The 20,041-nt window shown below is 44.7% G+C and overlaps 1 protein-coding gene across 3 annotated transcripts in view; it reads left to right on the plus strand.

Annotated features, from left to right (window-relative positions):
- Positions 1 to 8,161: 8,161 nt before the first annotated feature.
- The window catches only part of LOC110575138 (protein DDI1 homolog 2), a 37,150-nt gene continuing 25,270 nt past the window's right edge, over positions 8,162 to 20,041 (plus strand). For all 3 annotated transcript variants that reach the window (XM_021684050.2, XM_044914390.1, XM_044914389.1), the window contains exons 1-3: positions 8,162 to 8,446; positions 16,300 to 16,429; positions 19,304 to 19,540. In XM_021684050.2, coding sequence (XP_021539725.1) covers positions 8,309 to 8,446; positions 16,300 to 16,429; positions 19,304 to 19,540 — 505 coding nt within the window. In that variant the 5' untranslated portion in view covers positions 8,162 to 8,308. The remainder of the gene's footprint in view (positions 8,447 to 16,299; positions 16,430 to 19,303; positions 19,541 to 20,041) is intronic.

Raw genomic sequence — 20,041 nt, forward strand, 5'->3', positions numbered from 1 at the left:
CCGGGACACCCGGGCTGGAGCCCCGAAGGGCGCACGGGAGTAGAAACCGCCACCCGGCCATCCGCTGCAGAAAAGGCGGCAGCCGCGAAAAGCCCCCGCAGGCTGCCGCACTTCCAAGGGCCCGGGCCAGTTGGAGCCGTGGAACGCCACCTCCCGGGATAAACCCAGGCCTCGAGAGCGGGGCAGGGGTCGCCTAGCAACCAGGAGCCCAGAGCGCGGACGCCAGGCATTGGCCTGCGCGTGTCACGTGACGAGGCACCCCGACTCTCTGGAAGATTGCGCTGCAGTCACGTGATACGGCGCAGGCGCGTTTCCGCACGGCTCGGGAACGGCGGTGGTGATGCCGCCGAAAGACTGCGACCCGGGCTTTTGGCCCCGGCCTCAGATGGGGTGGCCAGAGGGTGACCAAACGGGCAGCTGGGGCCATTCCGCACCGCCGACGGTGAAGCGATAAAACGGTGCCAAATGCGCCCGTAAGGCTCGTTTGGTCGTGCAGGAGCATTTCCTGAGAATAAGACTCGTCCGATGCTGAAGTCGGCCTCCCGTGGGCACAGAAAGAGTTGTGTGAAATTTGTAATATTTAATAAGGGGTAAAATATAGGGTAATAAGGCTATTATATTCATTATTCATTCATTCAGGCTCTCATATTCAGCACTGGCTAGAAGAGAGATCCTGCATCTGGGATAAGAGGCGTCCCTTTGCGGGGTGGGGAGTACTGTCTTGCCGAGGTAGTAATTGGACAGGTGCAACTTCCACTGTGAATTTAGAGAACGGAGCCTGCTTCTCAGAGCCTAGTTATCCACATGTCAGTTCATAAATTCTAGGTCCCCGCGACAAGCCTGTGAGGCTGGGCCGAAAAAATGTCCGATATGAAAGGGATTTGAGATGATTGGGATGGCCCAACCCTTCTTTAAAACTGCCAGGAGGCTGCTAGCAATACTATTCTTTCCTTCTAATAAATTTCACGCTAACGAGCGGAGGAGTTTAAAGTACTATATATACTCTGGAATACTGACACATACGTACCTTGTGGCCATCCTTGATTCCTCTTTCTTCCGCACCTTGTATTCAGTGCGTCAGCAAGTCCTGTAGGTTCTACTTTCAAAATGAATTCAGAATCTGACAGCTTCTCGCAACCTGCACCCTGGTCAGATTCCCCACGGTCTGTCACGTGGGTTATTGCTAGTTCTATTGCTGGTTCTAACGAGTCCACCAACGCCTTCCTCTGCAAGTCAGCCAAAGTGATTTTTTTTCTTTTAATAAGTTCTGCACCCAACCTGGGGCTTGAACTCACAACCCTGAGAGCAACATTTACATGCTCCACCTACTCAGCCAGCCAGGCGCCCCAGCCAAAGTGCTCTTTTGACACACGCATTACATCATGTCACTTCTCTGCTCAAAACTCCAGTGGCTTTCCTATTTCAGTCAGTGACAGCCAAGTCCTTATAATCACTGGCCACATAATCTGGTCCCGTGGGTTCCTATCTACTGTCCTCCTCATTCATTGATTTCTGGAAGTGCTGTTCTTCATTCTCTTTCTGGAACAAGGCAGGTATCCTTCCATATTTCGGTCTATGCACCTGCTATTGCCTGCGCTAAGTATTCTCCTTGGATGTCCACATGATTTACTCCATTCTGCTTCATCCTGCTCCAATGTTACCTTATAAAACAGACTTTCCCTGACCACCCTCTGTGAAGTAACAACCACTGCATGCACAAATTCCTCACACCTCTCCCCAACACTCCCTATCATCTGCTTGCTCTTCTTCCCTCTATAGCATTTATCACACCTGACACATTTTGTATGTTCTCTGTGACCCCTTACTAGAATGTGAGCTCCGTGTGTTTGTCTTGTTCCCTGCTGTACCTAGAACAGTGTCTGGCATTCGGTAGGTGTTAAGAATTGTTGAGGAAATTGGGGCGCCTGGGTGGCTCAGTCATTGGGCGTCTGCCTTCGGCTCAGGTCATGATCCCAGGGTCCTGGGATCGAGCCCTGCATCGGTCTCCCTGCTCCGCAGGAAACCTGCTTCTCCCTCTCCCACTCCCCCTGCTTATGTTCCCTCTCTCGCTGTGTCTCTCTCTGTCAAATGAATAAAATCTTAAAAAAAAATTGTTGAAGAAATTAATGAGTGGTCTATGTCCAATATGGTTCTATTGCTGATTATGGTGAGTGGACCAAAGTTGTTCCAAGTGGCTAAAAGACTTTGAATACATCCCTGGTATTGTAATGATTCTCACATTGGCAGTGCCCACTCAGAATGTTTTGTATCCACCTTATATCTTAAAAGCTGGCTCTATATTCTTAACTATGATACCTGAGATTCCTCCACAACTGTGATGTGGTGTTCCAAGAAGAAAGACACACGTTTTTCATGAAAAACTTGGAGCTTCCTGAAGGGAAAAAATAGAAAAGCAATTTAACTACCAAGGTGGGTATTAAACCAGTAATATCAAGGATAGATCAACAAAGTCCTGGTCAGATGTCAACAGAGTAGGTAAAGCAGGCTTGTGTCAATCCAGAGGTTCTTGGGAAAATTTGCCTTCCCCACCAAATTCCCTGAAGCCTAGAAATGTGTAGCTGATGATTGATACCTTTATCCCTATTAAAATGCAACTACACTAAGAGAGACCATATGAAGTTTCAGCGGCCATTAGTACCTTAGTGTGAATTGGTCCAGCTCCTCTTTGAGAGCAGGTTTTTAAAAAGCAAAGGAAGAAAGTAGGACCCATGAGAACTAAGAGGAACAGGTGGAGAGAAAGGGAGCCAAAGAAGGAGCATCACGTTGAGCTTGCCAAGGACAAACTTTGGCCTGTTTTGTACTTTTGCCCAGGCTGACTCTGGTAATCAAAGTACATTTTGATCTCTAGCTACAAACTTCTGAGTAGGCAAATTATGGTGCTTGAAATTACAACCATAATTACCTGCAATGTTTTGATAACCCAGTGAGTACACGGTACACTGGAAATGAAGAGGAAGAAGTGACCTAGAATATAGTGGAACTGAAATGCTATCAGATTTTAGGAAAGATAAGCAGGAAAGGGAGGAGGCATTGCATTATACATCTGCACATGATCCTGGCCTAAGAAATAGGAAACCGAATGAGAAGAGTTTTTGTGTTAAGGTAAAATGAGTAAAATGGAGCACTATCCGCTATCAGTTGACATGCCGGGAACAGCAAGGTAAGAGAGGCTTCTTTGAGCAACCATGAACTGATGAGGGAAAAATTCAAAGAACAATATATACCTGCTTAAAAAAAACAAAAACAAGTACTTAGAGTGTTTGGGGATTTAGTCCCTATTGTAGGAGTTTTATTTTTTTTAAGATTTTATTTATTTATTTTTGCGAGAGAGAGAGAAAGAGTGAGTATGAGTGGGGGTGGGGGTGGGGGAGGAGCAGAGGGAGAAGCAGGCTTCCCGCTGAGCAGGGAGCCCAATGCAGGACTCAATCCCAGGACCCTGGGATCATGACCCAAGCCAAAGGCAGACGCCTAACTAAGCCACCCAGGGGCCCACAAATTGTAGGAGTTTTAAAAATCAACGAGGGTAAATGCCTTTACCAATTTGTTCTTCCTAGTAGAGAAGAATTAGGCAAGAACCTAGAAGTAGGCAGAAACTTTGCTGGTGGTGACCATATGGTGTAAAAAGGGTTTTGGAGCACAGCCAGGTGTCTCCACATGTAGTGTGCAGGCAGAATGCTGGTGCTCTAGTTAAAGGTTGGAAATAGATGTTTTTGTTCTTAAAGTTTTTTACAGCTTGGAGAACCTACTGTTCACTAGCTGTATGAACCTGGGCAAGTTGATTAAAATTCCCACACCTCAATTTCCTTATCCATGAAATGGGAATGAATATAAATACAGGATTCCCCTGCCATCCAAAAGTTTGCTTTATGAAACTTCAATTTTACAGAAGACCTACATTAGTACTTGTTTTCACTAACCAAAAGAGATCTGAAAAGGACTTTTGATTTTATGAAATGGTAATCACTTCTTGTTTTGCACCATTTCAATTTACAAAAGATTTCATAGGAACCATCTACTTTCAGATAGCAGGGGAAACCTGTAGTTCCTATCTCTGAGGGCTTTTAGAAGGATGAAATGAGGTCTTACATGTAGCTGTGTAAGGTAGTGGTTAAGACTGTGGACTTGTGGGGCGCCTGGCTGGCTCAGTGAGAAGAGCATGCAATTCTTCATCTCTCGGTTGTGAGTTCAAGCCCCATATTGGGTGTATAGATTACTTAAATAAATAAATAAATAAACTTAAAAGTATGGACTCAAGTCAAATTGCCTGGTTTGAATCCTGGAACTGCCATTACTACTTGTATGTCCTTGGGCAAAAGACTGACCTGTCTATGCCTGAGTTTCTTCATCTGTAGAATGGAGATAATACCTCATAGGATTTTTGTGAGGATTCAGTGACTCAACACATAAAGTGCTTAGAAGAGTGTCTGGCACAAAGTTAGCATTCAGTAAATGTTAGCAATCATTTGCAAGGTTCTTGACATACAGTATTGATTGATACATGGGAATCAAGGGTATCCTTCTTGTCTAGGCTTTCTCTCAAGGTCCACCACAACCCATCCTCACTTAGAATTATGGCCTGGAGATGTCTCAAGCCATTTGTGGTCACGAGTAATGGAGATGCAAAGTCTCATAGAGTGATGAGAGAAGTAAGAGTCCACACTCTGAACCAGATCAAGAAGCAACTGAGCATAGTCCAAAAGGGGTGAGACCCCTACCTTGACATAATAAGGGTTCTATATGAAAAACCCATAGCCAACATCATACTCAATGGTGAAAAGCCAAGAGCTTTTCCCCTAAGGTCAGGAACAAGACAAGGATGTCCACTCTCACCACTTTTTTTTTTTTAAGATTTTATTTATTTATTTGAGAGAGCGCATGGAGGGAGAGGGAGGAGCAGGCTCCCTGCTGAGCAGGGATCTCGATGTGGGGCTCGATCCCAGGACCCAGAGACCATAACCTCGAGCCGAAGGCAGATGCTTAACCGACTGAGCCACCCAGGCACCCCTCTCTCTCACCACTTTTTTTTTTTAATTTATGTAAGTAATCTCTGCAAATGACATATCTGATAAAGGGTTAGTATCCAGAATATATAAAGGACTGATACAACTCAACACCCAAAAAACAAATAACCCAATTAAAAAATGAGCAGAAGACATGAACAGACATGTCTCCAAAGAAGATATACACATGGCCAATTAGACACATGAGAAGAGGCTCAACATCACTCATCATTGGGGAAATGCAGATCAAAGCCACAATGAGATATCACCTCACACTTGTCAGAAAGGCTAAAATCAAAAACAAGAGACAACAAGTGTTAGCAAGGATGTGGAGAAAAAGGAAACTCCTTGCACTGTTGGTGGGAATGCAAACTGGTGCAGCCACTGTGGAAAATGGTACGGAGGTTCCTCAAAAGGAAAAATAGAACAACCCTACAATCTAGTAATCACACAACTGTGTATTTACCCAAAAAATTCACAAACACTAATTCAAAGGGATACATGCACCCCCATGTCTGTTGCAGCATTATTTATAATAGCCAAACTATGGGGGCACCTGGGTGGCACAGTTGGTTAAGCATCAACCTCTTGGTTTCGGCTCAGGTCATGATCTCAGGGTCCTGGGATCAAGCCCCACGTTGGGTTCCACAGTCAGTGGGGACTCTGCTTGAGATTCTCTCTCTCTTCCTCTGCCCCTCCCACTCATGCTGTCTCTCTCTCTTTCCCAAATAAATAAATAAAATCTTAAAAAAAAAACACACACAACAGCCAAACTATGGAAGCAGCCCAAGTGTCCGTTGATAGATGAATGGATAAAGATGTGATATGTGTGTATACATTTATGTATATATATACACATATACATGTGTGTGTACATATATATGTTTATACATACATAAAGAGAGACTGTATTCAGTGTACCATTTATTGTTGCTTTGTAACAAACCACCTCAAACTTAGTCATGCAAAATAATCATTGTATTATAGTCACAGATTTGTGGGTTGGGGATTCAAAAAGAGTACAGTGGAGATGGCCCCATGTCATCTGAGACCTCTGCTGGAAAGACCCAGATGCTGGAGATGGCTCAATGTCTGGGGTTGAAACAAACTGCAAGTATCTTTTGTGGTTTTCCTAGCAATTGGCTTTGATCTCATCTAGGTTGTTGCCTGGAACATCCACACATGTTCTCTCCATGTGGTTTGGGTTTCCTCACAGCGTGGCTGCTGGGTTCTAAGACCAAGTGTTCCCAGAGAGCCAGGCAGAAGCTATGTTGCCATTTATAACCCAGCCTCAGAAGTCACACAATGACGTTTATACCAGGGTCAGTCAGCCATGATTCAAATGGAGAGACATACACCCCATCTCTCAATAGGAGGAATGCTACGGTCACATTGTAAGAAGAACATGTAAGATAGGAGATATTATCGTGGCCATCTTTGGAAAATAAAATCTGTCACACCCGGGCACATGAGCACCACTAGAAAAAAGATGTAACACAGAAAAATTAATCAATTCGTGATTCCAACCTCAGTTGAATCCTTAACACCACCTGACAATTCTACATCATTTCTCTGTTCAACTTGCTTCAATTTGCAATGGCTATTTCAAATATTCTCTGCTGTAGTAGACTATGTAGGTTTCACCTAACACCTGTTCCCAAAACTTTTTTCTCCTGTCCATGTCCTTTATAGAGGTGAGAAAAGCTAAACACTCACTTTCCTAGCCTTGCTTGCATCTCTGTGGCACTGTCCTGGCCAGGGAGATGTAAGTAGAAACCTGCTGCAGGACTTCTGGCCAAGCTCTTGCCTTAAACAAGAAATGCTGCATGGAGTGGAGGCAGCCAGGCATATTGTGACCCTCCAGGAAAGGCCAAAATATTTACAGAAATGCAGGCCCTGATATCATTGAGTCACTGAACAGATGCTGCTGTCTACCTCCAGGCTTCCTATCCTGTGAGAAAAACAAACCTTTATTTGCTTAAATCACTGATAGGCTTTCTGTAGCTGATACAACCACTCTTCTCCACCCCCTGCTCCTCCACTTTTTCTCTTTATTCTCCGCAGATGACCTTCCATCCTTTTCAGAGAAAAGTCTTCAGATGGTCATTGACTTTCTTGCCACCAAACCTACCTACTTACCTGCATCCATAGCCATCGTGTTTCCTCCCTCCCTCCTGTTATACCAGAAGAGGGGTCCCTACTCCACGGATGGGGAATTGGGCGGTGGTTAAGTAGGGAGTTGCCACTCTTGCAACAGTTTTGGTTTTCTGACCTTATCCTCATGCTCTGGGCCTCTATCCAGTCATCAGCTACGTGGCCATGAACAGGCCATTAAAGTAGCCAATACTTTATCGAGTGGATTCTAAGCTGTGCCCAATAAAGGCTCTGCAGTAGGCGCTGGGGGCATGCTAGGTCTAGGAAGGAGACAGTCCCAAGTAGAGAGAACACTTTATAAGGCAGGGGAATGGAGCCTCGGAGGAACCGAAAGTCCCAATGTGGTTGGGTGGGCAGCGTGCAGGAAGGGATTGGGAGGCAGGTCTGGAGAAGTCTGCAGGGACCAGAGTGAGCTCGGTTCTATAGACTAGGCAGGGTCATGATTTTGGTTTTAACCCTAAATCATTGGGACAAGAAGTGAATTAATCTCTCTGAGCCTCAATTTCTACTTGGTAAATACATTTTAGAACTCTGCTTAGTTGCGTGAGAGTTCCTTTAGGGCAAAGAAAGACCTGTGTTTTTACGCATTTTTGTATCCACGTGCTCGGCGCTTAATAAATGTCTCATTTGGGTGAATGAGATCGTGGTGTCCACCACCGACTTCGTCTATTAACTCACTCATCGATTTCCCTCATTCCCTTCCTTCCCTCCCCTTTTCTCGCCCTTCCTCCCTCTGGCTTCCCAAGCCTTCCCTTCCCTCCAATCCTCTCCTAGCTTCCCGCTTCCTCTTCCCGGCCCGCCCCTTCTCTGCGTCGCGAAGGCAGAGAGGGCGAGGCGAGCTTTACGGCAGCCGCGTTGCGGCGGGGCGGGGCGCTAGGCGGCTGGCGCGCTTGGCGGCAGCGGTGGGAGGCAGGCCGGCAGGCAGGCAGACGGAGTTGCAGGCGGGTGGCGGCGGCTGTGCCTGGTAGTGAGGGCGGGAGGGAGTGAGTCACTGAGCGTGTGTGAGGGAGGGAAGGAGCAAGCGGGCGAGCGAGCAGCCCGCGCCGTTCGCCCGCAGCTCCAGCCAGGCCCCGCCGCCGCCCCGCAGCCCAGCGCCGAGGCCGGGCCGAGCCGAGCTGGGTCGGGCCCGGGCCATGCTGCTCACCGTGTACTGTGTGCGGAGGGACCTCTCCGAGGTGACCTTTTCCCTCCAGGTCGACGCCGACTTCGAGCTGCACAACTTCCGCGCGCTGTGCGAGCTCGAGTCCGGCATCCCCGCAGCCGAGAGCCAGGTATGCCGGGCAGCGAGCGGGGTCTTCCTCCGGGGCTAACCCTCCTGTCTGCGGGTCTCACGCCCTCCCTTTGCTGCTGGTGAGGAATTGGGGGTGGGGGAGCAGGGTGGCCTCTCCCAGCTCGCCCCCGCGTCCGGGAGGGAGCTGGAATCGGTAGCTGCCCCCACACACGCCGAGCGTGGGGTGGGGTGCCATGGGAGGGAGCGGAGAACCTGACCGCAGACGCACCCACTGCAGCCTGAGGGGCGCGTGGACAGTTGGGCGGCCCGCCCCACCTTCTGGCTCTTTGGCCCTTTCTCCCTTAATAATCCCGAGTTTGGGGTGTTGTGGACCTATGTACATCATGAACAACCGTAGAATAGAAGCAGCAGCTCGAGGTTTGCAGGAATTCATACATCCTGCTTCCCCAACCAGAAATACCAGTTTGGATCACTGTGGTAGGTTGATGTGCATCGGCTTTTTTGGAGAAGGCTCCTGCTTAAGCAAACGTAATTTACCTTTAAATGTAGAGATTTGCACTCCTAAGTGAAGGAAAAAGTTTTGAGACTTGCATTACCTTGTTTTGAGGAATTTGGAAATGCCCTGTTTCCTTTTCCCTACCACATGGCATTTCTGGTTAAATTCTTAAAAAAAAAAAAAAAAGGCAACCCCCCTCCCCCCCACCCAAGGGATGGCAGTTATTAGTTCAATTCATGTTGTTTCTGTGGTTTCTTCGCTGGGAGTAGGCCAGAATCCCTCTTTATTTCAGGCCACAATTCAGAGTTTGGATGGGTTCAAAGTTCAGTGCTTTATGAGGATATTTTTGTAAAAATGGCCTAGTATCTTCTCTGTGTGATTTGCCTGTTTCATTTCCCTACCCTGTTGGAAGGAAGTTTAGCTGCTCTAACATTTTAAATAAGCAAAGTAATTTATTCTCAAAATGCCGTGAGGCTGCCACCAAACAGAATTGGTGACGATAACTCTGGCCTTCACACTAAAACATTTAAATCTTAACTTGATAAGTAGACCTTGGAGGACATGGTCTAAACATTAAGAAAATTATAGAAGTCCTCCAAGGCCCCAGAATGTAAATCTTGATTTCCTACTGCAGTTATGAAATAGTTCCAAAAACTATTGCCCAACTACAGCGTGTTCTGCCCTGTGTTATGGTAAACAGATGCGTCAATATTTTGTTCAGAAGTGAGTATGATTCCTTTACAGTATGTGAACTTTAGAACCTTGGCATAAAGCTGAATATCAAGAAAGAATTTGTTTCAGGGTGGAAAGTGCCACTCAAATAGGCAGACTGATGAAAGATACAAAGAAATTGGTAAAAGGGATTATTTGCACCTTTTTCTATAAACAGCTAATCCACAAAAACTGAGGAACCAGTTCCTGTCAGTGAATCCCTCAAGTGGAGAGCTAGGAAAGGACAGTTTAAGTAGGGAGGTACACTCAACTCTTAAATATTTGAAGGTGGCTTTTCTGTTACCCTGGTTGTAATCACCAGCTGGTGGGGGAAATAAAAAATTAAGATGTAAGTTGATTTTGTTGTTATTAGGACTTGGGAGATGAAGATTGACATTGCCTCAATTTCTACCCTTTTTGAGATGGGCTGTAACAAAATTTAAGTGAAGAGTGTGTCAGATTGACACAGCTCAGGCTGTGAGGAGTACCTCACTAATTGAACAATTAGGCTAACTCCAAATTTCTTTCTTATTCCTTAGGTCACCTTTTGGGCATTTACTTCCTTCCCCAGCCAAATTAGCATGTGCAAAACCGGGTTCCAAGTACTGTGAACCCTGTATTAATAGAGCCTTAAACAGCTCCTGTGTTTCAAGTTTGTTCCATTGGCTCCATTGTAACCTAACACAGTATCTATTTTAAGATGTCTGGTGGTCGGTTGTCTTTTCAGTTGTTTGTCCATCAGGCAGGAACAGGATCCACCCTAGACACTTGAGTCATTTCCGTTCACCAAATCATAATAGTAAGCATCATTATAGTTCTTACCTACAAAAATATCACTTACTTGAGGCCCCCTCTCCCACCCTTTTACCTCCCAGGTTCTCCCCTATTACTCATCTTCCCTTTCTCCCTCTCACAGTTCTGTTGGTCTCTTTACCTCACTCCTCTTATTTACCTTCTTAAAGGGATTTTTTTTTTTTTTAAATGTTCCTGGCTATTCTTTCCTGTCAAGATCTCCACCACTAATCTCCAAACTTTTTTGGTTATGTATTCCTCTGAGTAAAATGTTTTGGAACATACATCTTTGTGATATATAAAAAGTTATAAACATTATGAATGAATGTGATATGCATTTTATATATATGCACGTATATGTATATAACTGGAAACATCAATGATGTAATATACATGAAGTAATACCTTATGTACATTATGAACAGCCATAGGATAGAATTTAAGGAAGGATGAACTAAAATAAATGGAAATGAAAATTCTAATGTTTTTCTGTTCCTTCATGTTTAAAGAATTGCTTTGCATGCCTGCCCCACATGGAGGATCACTAGTTTAGAATTCAGTCTTCCACATCAGCATCAGTTGTGCATAAGTATGCACTTGGAAAAGGTGTTAATTTTTAACAGCTCTAGTCTGATTATAGTAGTTGTAATGTGACGATAACAAATTTAGACTAGAAGCTTTCTCTGCTTGTACATGTGATTAAAGCTGGGCATGTTCCATCTCTTAATACAAGTGTGGGCTTGGAAGCCACTCATGGCTCTGATACTTTGATGCAGACTTGGCCGGGCAAACTTCAAAGAATTATCAGAACTTAGCTTCACTTTAAATTAATGTCTTTGTATTTTTGAAACATCATTATAATTTACCCCTGTAGGTGGCATGTGGTAAAGACGTGTGCAGAATGTGTAAGGACTCTCAAATGAAAGGCATATTTAAATACCAAATAATAGCAGTGACTGTATGATCCTGGAAAAGCAGCTCTGTACACAGCATGATTTGTGGTTTGTAAAACACTATTTTAAATCAGTAGAGACTGAAATTTTCTATTGTAGCTGGTTTTGACATGTTTATTTTAGCAGGTAATTTTCTTGTATTTTTTTTCCTGATAAGTACTGCATATTCTTTATAGAGAATTTGTAACTTGCAGGAAAAGATAAGGACAGTAAGTTAGTACCTCATAACCCTCAAATAACTGCTGTTTACTTTTTTTTTAAGATTTTATTTATTTATTTGAGAGAGAGAGATGGCGAGGGAGAGAGCACGAGCAGAGGGGAGAGGGAGAAGCAGGCTCTCCACTGAGCAGAGAGCCTGACGTGGGACTGGATCCCAGAACCCTGGGATCATGACCTGAGCCGAAGGCAGATGCTTTACCAGCTGAGCCACCCGGGCGCCCCTGCAGTTTACATTTTTTTTTTTTTTTTAAAGATTTTTATTTATTTGACAGAGAGAGATACAGCGAGAGAGGGAACACAAGCAGGGGGAGTGGAGAGGGAGAAGCAGGCCTCTTGCCGAGCAGGGAGCCCGATGCGGGGCTCGATCCCAGGACCCTGAGATCATGACCTGAGCCGAAGGCAGACGCTTAACGACTGAGCCACCCAGGCGCCCCTGCAGTTTACATTTTAGTGTATTTTTTTCCTAAGCTTACTTCCTCTTATATATATATATATATATATATATTTTTTTTTTTTTAAGGTTTTATTTATTTGACAGAGACACAGTGAGAGAGGGAACACAAGCAGGGGGAGTGGGAGAGGGAGAAGCCGGCTTCCCGCTGAGCAGGGAGCCCGATGTGGGGCTCGATCCCAGCACTCTGGGATCATGACCTGAGCCGAAGGCAGACACTTAATGACTGAGCCACCCAGGCACCCCAAATGTGTCTTTTAAACACGATGCCCTGAACTATACTAACAGTTTCAACTTTCTTTGTTGCGTCAACACTACATTGTCAGCATTTCCCATCGCATTTCATATTCTTCAAATTTATCATTTTAATGGCCATATCATATACCATCCTATGGATGTACTACAATTTATTTAACAATTTCCCTGTTGCTGGGCATTTGAATTGGGGAAAATTGGAAGCAGTTATGAGTAACATTTCCATGGATACCTATATACTTAAGGCCTTGTCCCCATTTCTGATTATTTTCTCAGGATGTATTCTTAGGTATGGAATTGCCAGGTCTTTTGAAAGGCTTTTAGTAACTGTTGCCGAATTGTTTTCCAGAAGGTTGGAAAAGTCAAGCTGTTGCGATAGTGTATGTAGATCACTTGGCATATAGTAGGCTTTCGATTAACAGTAGATACTATTATGTAGCCATTCACATGTGAGTCCAAAGATTTTGTGGCCAGTGTCTGGTCCTTACAGCTAGAAATGTATTGTTACAATTTCTGTTGATTGAAGGCTCTCATTCAGAGACCGGAAAACATTTGACATCATGCTTAAAGATCCCGGAGTTGTTTTAATTAGACTATTGTTGAATGTTGACTAAGAGGAGAATTCTGTCTGGAGGGCACCTCGTCTAGAATAAGTCCTTACAGGTGGGCCAGTTCTGCACCTAAAGACTTGCAGCAGTATCAGTTTTCCTGTTGTATGTTTCATAACTGGCAAAACTAGAATTTTTAGCTTTGTGGCCTTTGAGTTGGGTGTTCTAGTAGAAAGTATCCACCAGTGCTACTACTGAAACTCATTTTGTTTTGACTGGTAGAAATTTGAAACCATTGGTCTAATACACTTCTATTAGGCTGGAAGCTCATTCAGTTTTATTCTAGGACTTAAGCTATAAAATCATTGTCTTTCTTAGACTTTTAAACCTGTTTTAACGAAAAGAAATCATTTCTTTGTGGCAGTTGTAATTTCAGTTAAGCTTTTGTTTATCTCCTTTGTGTCCTTGACTAAAATGGAATATGCCTGCTGCTTTGTCAATGTGAAAGATGTTTGCTCCTCACCCACATTTTCCAGTCTAGTATTTTTAGGAAATGGGGCAGATAGCAATATTCCACATTTCATGTATGGTTTGGTGGTAGTTATTACCTGGATCTTATTGTTAGATGAGGCTGTCTTACTTTAAAAAAAAAAAAAAAATTATATTGTCTGCTGAGGAAAGACTGTTAACTAACACTGTGGAGTGACATCAGCGTTTAACTAACACTGTGGAGTGACATCAGCGTCTGCAAGGTGGGAGTCCAAAGAGGGAGAAGTTGTTAGTGTTCCGGGCAGGGGTTACAGTGAGCAGTGGATAGGGTTTGCATCCCTCTGGTTAGTATAGGCCCTTATTGGATGGCTTCATAGCTCTTGTTCACGTCACCAGCTGATTCACCAGTCCACTTTGGACTTATTGGGGAAGTTATATGTGGTCCTTAGGGAAGATTATATATGGGCTCTATAGTCAGGCAGACGTGGTTCCAGTCATAGTTCTCTTCTTAATAGCTGTGTGGTCTCAGGTCACCGAACTCTCTGTATCTGCTTCCCCGTCCATAAAATGGGACAAAGAAGGCCCACCTCATAAAATGATTGACAATTCAATGAGAGGCTGTTGGTAAGTGGGAGACCGTGAGAACCCATTGTGATAGAAGCGCACGCAATGGTAGTGTTTTATTGTGGCCCTTCAGGCTGAAGAGATTTCAGCGATCTGGTGGACAGGAGCATTTTGATGCTCCTGAGTTTGATTTCCTATTGTAGATATATGTTCTTTTATAAGTACAGTTAGAATGTGTCAGACTGTATCTCTAAATATACAGATAGTTGAGTTTCTGAACGTGGAAAATTAAGGAGTGGGCCGTGGACCACGTGGTCCCTTCATTGTGGTGGCTTCACAGTGTCGCTGCCGCCTTGTAAGAGCTGCCTGCGTGGCGTTTCTCTTGGCTTGCCTCTTCTTGCTCTACACCTCAACCCAGGACACTTGTCACTTCAGATTTCTAGTAGTTTTCCCGACAATCCCACAACTTATGGTACGACTCTGAGGTTGTTATTGCAAACAGTCTGTGTTGATTCTGTTGTACCTTTACTGTGTGATATGTGCTTAAATAACGGAGAATAAGAGCGTGTGAATGGATTGAGGGAATGATAGTTGCAGTCTGTTGTAACATGTTTGAACTCTGTAGGTTGAGGGTAAGAACTAACATTACATTTTCTTTTTTTCTTTTTTTTTAAGATTTTATTTATTTATTTGACAGAGAGAGAGACAGCGAGGGAGGGAACACAAGCAGGGGGGGTGGGAGAGGGAGAAGCAGGCTCCTGGTGAGCAGGGAGCCCGATGTGGGGCTCGATCCCAGGACCCTGGGATCATGACCTGAGCCGAAGGCAGACGCTTAACAACTGAGCCACCCAGGTGCCCCTAACATTACATTTTCTAGTCACGTAGAGAACTTACAAAGTATCGTCAGCCCTACATACTCTGAAATCAGTTTTTTTGTGCATCCCCAGAAGTATTCGGTTTTGGAAATTCGGTTTCCTGTTCTGTTCCTCACATCAGTGCAAATTCTGCGAGCAGATGTGACAGATCCTTTTTCCCAGTATAAATCCTGTATTTTTCAGGTTCTGTGTCAGGCAGTTTTACTGTGAAAGCTTTGAGGACGCATGAGGAAACGCTGTAAAATGGTAGTGGAGCAGAAAGACCTGGAAGGGACAGCTGTAGTGATTCTCCAGTCCCAACTGCTTGCTTGACAAATGGGGAATGTGAAGCCTGGACCAGCTGAGTGACACGGCCACCGTCAGAGCCAGGACAGGACTCAGGCTCCTCAGTTTGCATGTGGCCTGGTGCAAAGCAAATCATTAGGGAGAAAAACCTTTCAAAGCCTGAGTTTATTCTGAATGCCCCTCTGGAGTATGTGATAGCTCAGGGTAGGTTTTATGTTCCTTCATGGTAAAATTACCCTATGCTCTTTGTGCCTTTGCTTTCTGCAGCGCGGTGTTTCATCTGCTTTTCTGCTGTCAGGTTTTCTTCAGTGTTTGATTGCATCTCGTAAAAATATTAGTAGTAGTAGTACATCCATGATGCTTTTTGCCATCTGTGTTTAGTTGTTCTTTTCTGAATTTCTTCCCCTTTCGTCTTCCACTCATAAGTGTGACCAAACTTTGGGAATGGTAGAAGAGAAGGAAGGATGCAGAACGGGTGGTATTTGGAAAACTTGTAGACTTGCCAGTGTGCAGGATCATTTAAAGGTGGACACACAGGGATGTCATGTCCAGCTTGGTGACTGTAATTAACAGTGCTGTATCACGTACTTGAAAGCTGTTAGGAGAGTAAATGTTAGAAGTTCTCATCTCACACACACACACACACACCCACACACACAAGGCATTTGAGATACGGAGAACAAAACAAAATCCTGTCCCCAAGTAGCTTACATTTTGGGGGGGCAGAAACACAATAAAGATTTATAATATGAGAGATGAGGGTATATTTTTAATAGAATGATGAGTGAAGGGCTCTGAAAAGGTAATGTTTGATCAGAGACCTTAAAAGAAATGACTGAGGAGCACCTGGCTGTCTCAGTTGGCAGAGCGTGTGACTCTTGATCTCAGGGTCGTGAGTTTGAGCCCCACATTGGGCACAGAGCCTACTTAAAAAAGAGATGACTGGGAAAAGAACATTCCTTAGGTAGAGAGAAGAGCAAGTGAAACAGTCCCAAGGGGGAAATTGATCATGTTATTTGGGGAACAGCAATTACAGTATGAGATGAAGTCAGAGGGAGAGCCAGGGGCCAAATGGTTTGGGCCTAGTAGGTAATGGGAAGGACTTGGGCTTTTATTCCAGGTGTGATAGGAAACCATTGGGGGGTTTTGAGCAGGGACTGATAATCAGATGGAAAGGGATGTTGTACGTAGTCTTCCTGCTTTGTGCCATGTTACTTCTCAGTGCTTTCTACCGTGCAATCTTTTCTGGTTATAGATTGTCTATGCTGAAAGACCACTCACAGACAACCACAGATCGCTGGCTTCCTACGGCTTGAAAGATGGGGACGTTGTGATTTTACGGCAGAAGGAGAACGCCGACCCTCGACCTCCAGTGCAGTTCCCAAGTAAGACATCCTGACACCAGCATCAGGAGAGAGGGCGTAACACGGTGGGCCAGAGCTGTGGACTAGCTTCGGGTTCAGAGTGCAGGGGACAGGCTCTGACTGCCCCTTGGTTGCTTTGTAACCTTGGATGCATTAACTTCCCTACGTCCGGTTCATCACCAGCTGTAGGATAGGCTGTGGGAATAGTGCACGTGTAACCTTTGGCACACAGCATGTCCTCGATAAGTGTTTGCTTCTGTTGTTATCAATAATAACTTTATCCTTGGGAAGGACCTCGGAGGCCACCTCTGCCTGTGATTCCTGACTGACTTTTGCTACTCCGTGTCTGGCCCTTGGCTAGCAGGCCTGTGTGGAGCAGTCAGCCAGGCGTTTGTACCCACGTCGCATGGGGCTCATCACTGTTGTGGGGGAAGAGATTCCTCTTTATGATTTGTTACCACTAATAGATGAAGCTCTGATTTTAAGTAATGTCTTCAGTGTTACATAGCTAATAAGTAAGGGCATGGGAACAAAAATGTGGTACTTTTTCCATTATACTGAGCTTTAGGAGCATTAAGAGGCCGGACCACCAAATTCTGTTCCTTCCCCACTGGCCGTGTTAATCACATGAAAGGAAGCTGTTGTCTATGTTGATGTTCCATCCAGATGAGGTGTTTATAATCTGGAATCTGTGCATTGGGATTTAGAACATTTCTGTGTCCCTGAAATAATCACAGAATTGCGTGGCTGTGAGCTCATGTGCACTTAATGGGGAGAGGATCTGTAGCTTTCTTCAGATACTCAGAGGGGTTCATGATCTGTAGCAAGTTGACAAGGTTCTGAGGTGGAACTGTTTGATGAAATGTAATAGTGTTTTCCATTCCCTGCTATTTTCAGATAGATTTCTTTAAACAGTGTTTAGTCTTTAGGTTGGCTGGTTTTATCGTTTGTGGTAACAGCTGACGGGTGTCTGGGTGAGTTTGACACACTCCAGCTTAGAACACGAGTTTCTAGTCAGCCTGAGACTGGGGCTGTAAGAGACCATCATGCACTGTTCCTCCCAGATCGGGGTTACACGAGTCCCTCCGGGCTACTGTTAAACTTTAGAAAGAGTTGTGATTCGAACGTGCCAGTCAACAAAAACCAAGTCTTCCTTTGGTTAATTTGGTGAAATTGTTAGTTCTGGAGATTCACTGTTTTTTTGTTTTGTTTTGTTTTTTCTGTACTGTCCCATGTGGACAAGAGAGCCAGCAGGTGGGGGAGGGGAGGTGATCTCGTCTGTCAGGTAAACCGGTTTCTCAGAATTACTCTGAAGCGAATGGACTCTCAAGATAAGTGTAACAGGGTTAGAGATAAAATTTCTTGACCCACAGAGAAGGCCCGCCCCTGTGTTTTGCTGGTTGGTATAGATTAACTCCCTCATGCACGTACACGCACACATACACATTTACTAGCTGCCGGCTCAGGTCCGTTTGAAGGAAGTGTCTAGTTTGAACCCGTGCTAAGAGGCAGAAACGGAATTTAAGGATTCCCTTCTTCTATTGATGTCCCATAAGCTTCAGCATGGCCTCAGACTTGGGACAGGAGTGACCATCAGATACATTTTTGGGGTTGAGGAGATGCAGATTCACTCAGTTCTAGCCCCCCATTCTGGCTCTGCTCTACTTTTTCTTTGCTAAGGTAAAACTCCTTTTTAAGTAGTAGCTTTATTGAGATATCGTTCATATACCATACAATTCACTCATTTAAAGGGTACAGTTCATTGATTTTTAGTATATTCCAAGTTGTGCAGCCATCACTACAATCAATTGTAGCACATTTTCATCACCTTGAAAATAAACTGTACCTAATAACAGTCATTCCCCATCTGCCTCCAAGCCTCCTGGCCCTAGGCAGCCATCAGTCTACTTCCTGTCTCTGTGTATTTTCCTATTCTGCACATTTCATATAAATGGAATCATACAATATGTGGGTCCTTTGTGTAAGGCTCCCTTTTATTTTCCTTTCATTTTAATAAGGTCAGCTCAGCCTGGATTATAGAACCTGGGAGTTGTAGCCTCTAAATCTGTTCTATCTTTTGGTGACCTCAGCACTGAGAACCTGAGCATGTTACTTTTCCTCTGTTTGTCTCTCCTGTAAAATGAGTATACCTGCTAGCTCCCCGGGGGTGTAAGAGTTAGCAGTGATGCACAGAGTGAAAGTGTAAATTCCAAGAATGAATGTGTTTAGCAGAGACTTGTAGAATTTTACATCTAAAATTGATGCAGTTCCCTTGGTTTGTATAGTATTCTTTACCCAAGGCGTGCAGGCTCTTTGAAACATGTCAAAGTGGACTGGGATTTTTCTCAAGAATTACATCCAGAATTATGTGATTATGTATATTGAGACTAGCTTTAATGTTTTAAAAACACAAATAAGTAGGGGCACCTGGGTGGCTCAGTCGTTAAGCGTCTGCCTTCGGCTCGGGTCATGATCCCAGGGTCCTGGGATCGAGCCCCGCATCGGGCTCCCTGCTCCGCGGGAAGCCTGCTTCTCCCTCTTCCACTCCCCCTGCTTGTGTTCCCTCTCTCGCCGTGTCTCTCTCTGTCAAGTAAATAAAGAAAATCTTCAAAAAACACACAAATAAGTAAAAACTTGTCATCTCTTCTGGGATACTGTATGAGCCAAAAATCTAGGATTACTACCATTGTCAGCACCCCTTTTCTGTTCTTACCTGTGGGTTCTCTCGGACTGCTGTCTTTATATTCAGTCAGTTGAGAGAGCAGGGGAAGGGTCAAATGTCTGCAGTTACCATTTACTACATGCCATGTACCAGCATATGTTCCGCTGTTCCCTTCAAATGCTTGTTTTTATGGAGTCACTGGAAGTAAACTTTGAACCGATTTTCCCCAACAGACTTACCCCGAATAGACTTCCGTAGTATAGCCGTGCCTGGCACGTCAGGCTCCCGGCAGCGCCAGCCACCAGGAGCACAGCAGTCCCACTCATCTCCTGGAGACATAGCTTCATCTCCTCAGGGCTTGGACAATCCAGCCTTGCTCCGAGACATGTTGCTGGCCAACCCCCATGAGCTGTCCTTGCTGAAGGAACGCAATCCGCCCCTGGCAGATGCTCTGCTCAGTGGAGACCTTGGTAAGCTTATAAATACGGAAGACTGTCAAGCTGACCTGAGGGGCAGTAGTTCTGTCACAGCGTGTGTGAAGAAACTCGAGCAACTGGTGTGTTCGACCCACCGCGTCACATGGTTTCTTGCACCTACCTGTTGCTCTCTAGGTAAATTAGTGCTAGTATCAAAGGCTGAGTCGATTGGCAGTAGTGAGAGAATTTTACAACTGCATAGAGTTCTGAAATCCAGCTTGACCAGCCCCTTCCATTGACATTTTTTTTTTCCCAAATTATTTTCACAGCGCATAATCTAGGTACTGATATTTTAACCTGTTTAGTTAGACCCTCAGTCTGAGAGTGCGCTAGTAAGCCAGCTTGCTGCCAGGTGAAATGCTTTTAGTTACAGAAAACATGTCCAGTGCCATCAGCCTGTATGGTAAAATGGAACCCAACCCCTTTATTTTCACCCGCCCCAAGTTTAATGAGAGTGGGGTTGTTGCCAACAGTTTGCTTGGAGCTGTATTTGAG

This window comes from Neomonachus schauinslandi, chromosome 4 (genome assembly GCF_002201575.2).
Source record: "Neomonachus schauinslandi chromosome 4, ASM220157v2, whole genome shotgun sequence".
Taxonomy (NCBI): Eukaryota; Metazoa; Chordata; class Mammalia; order Carnivora; family Phocidae; genus Neomonachus; species Neomonachus schauinslandi.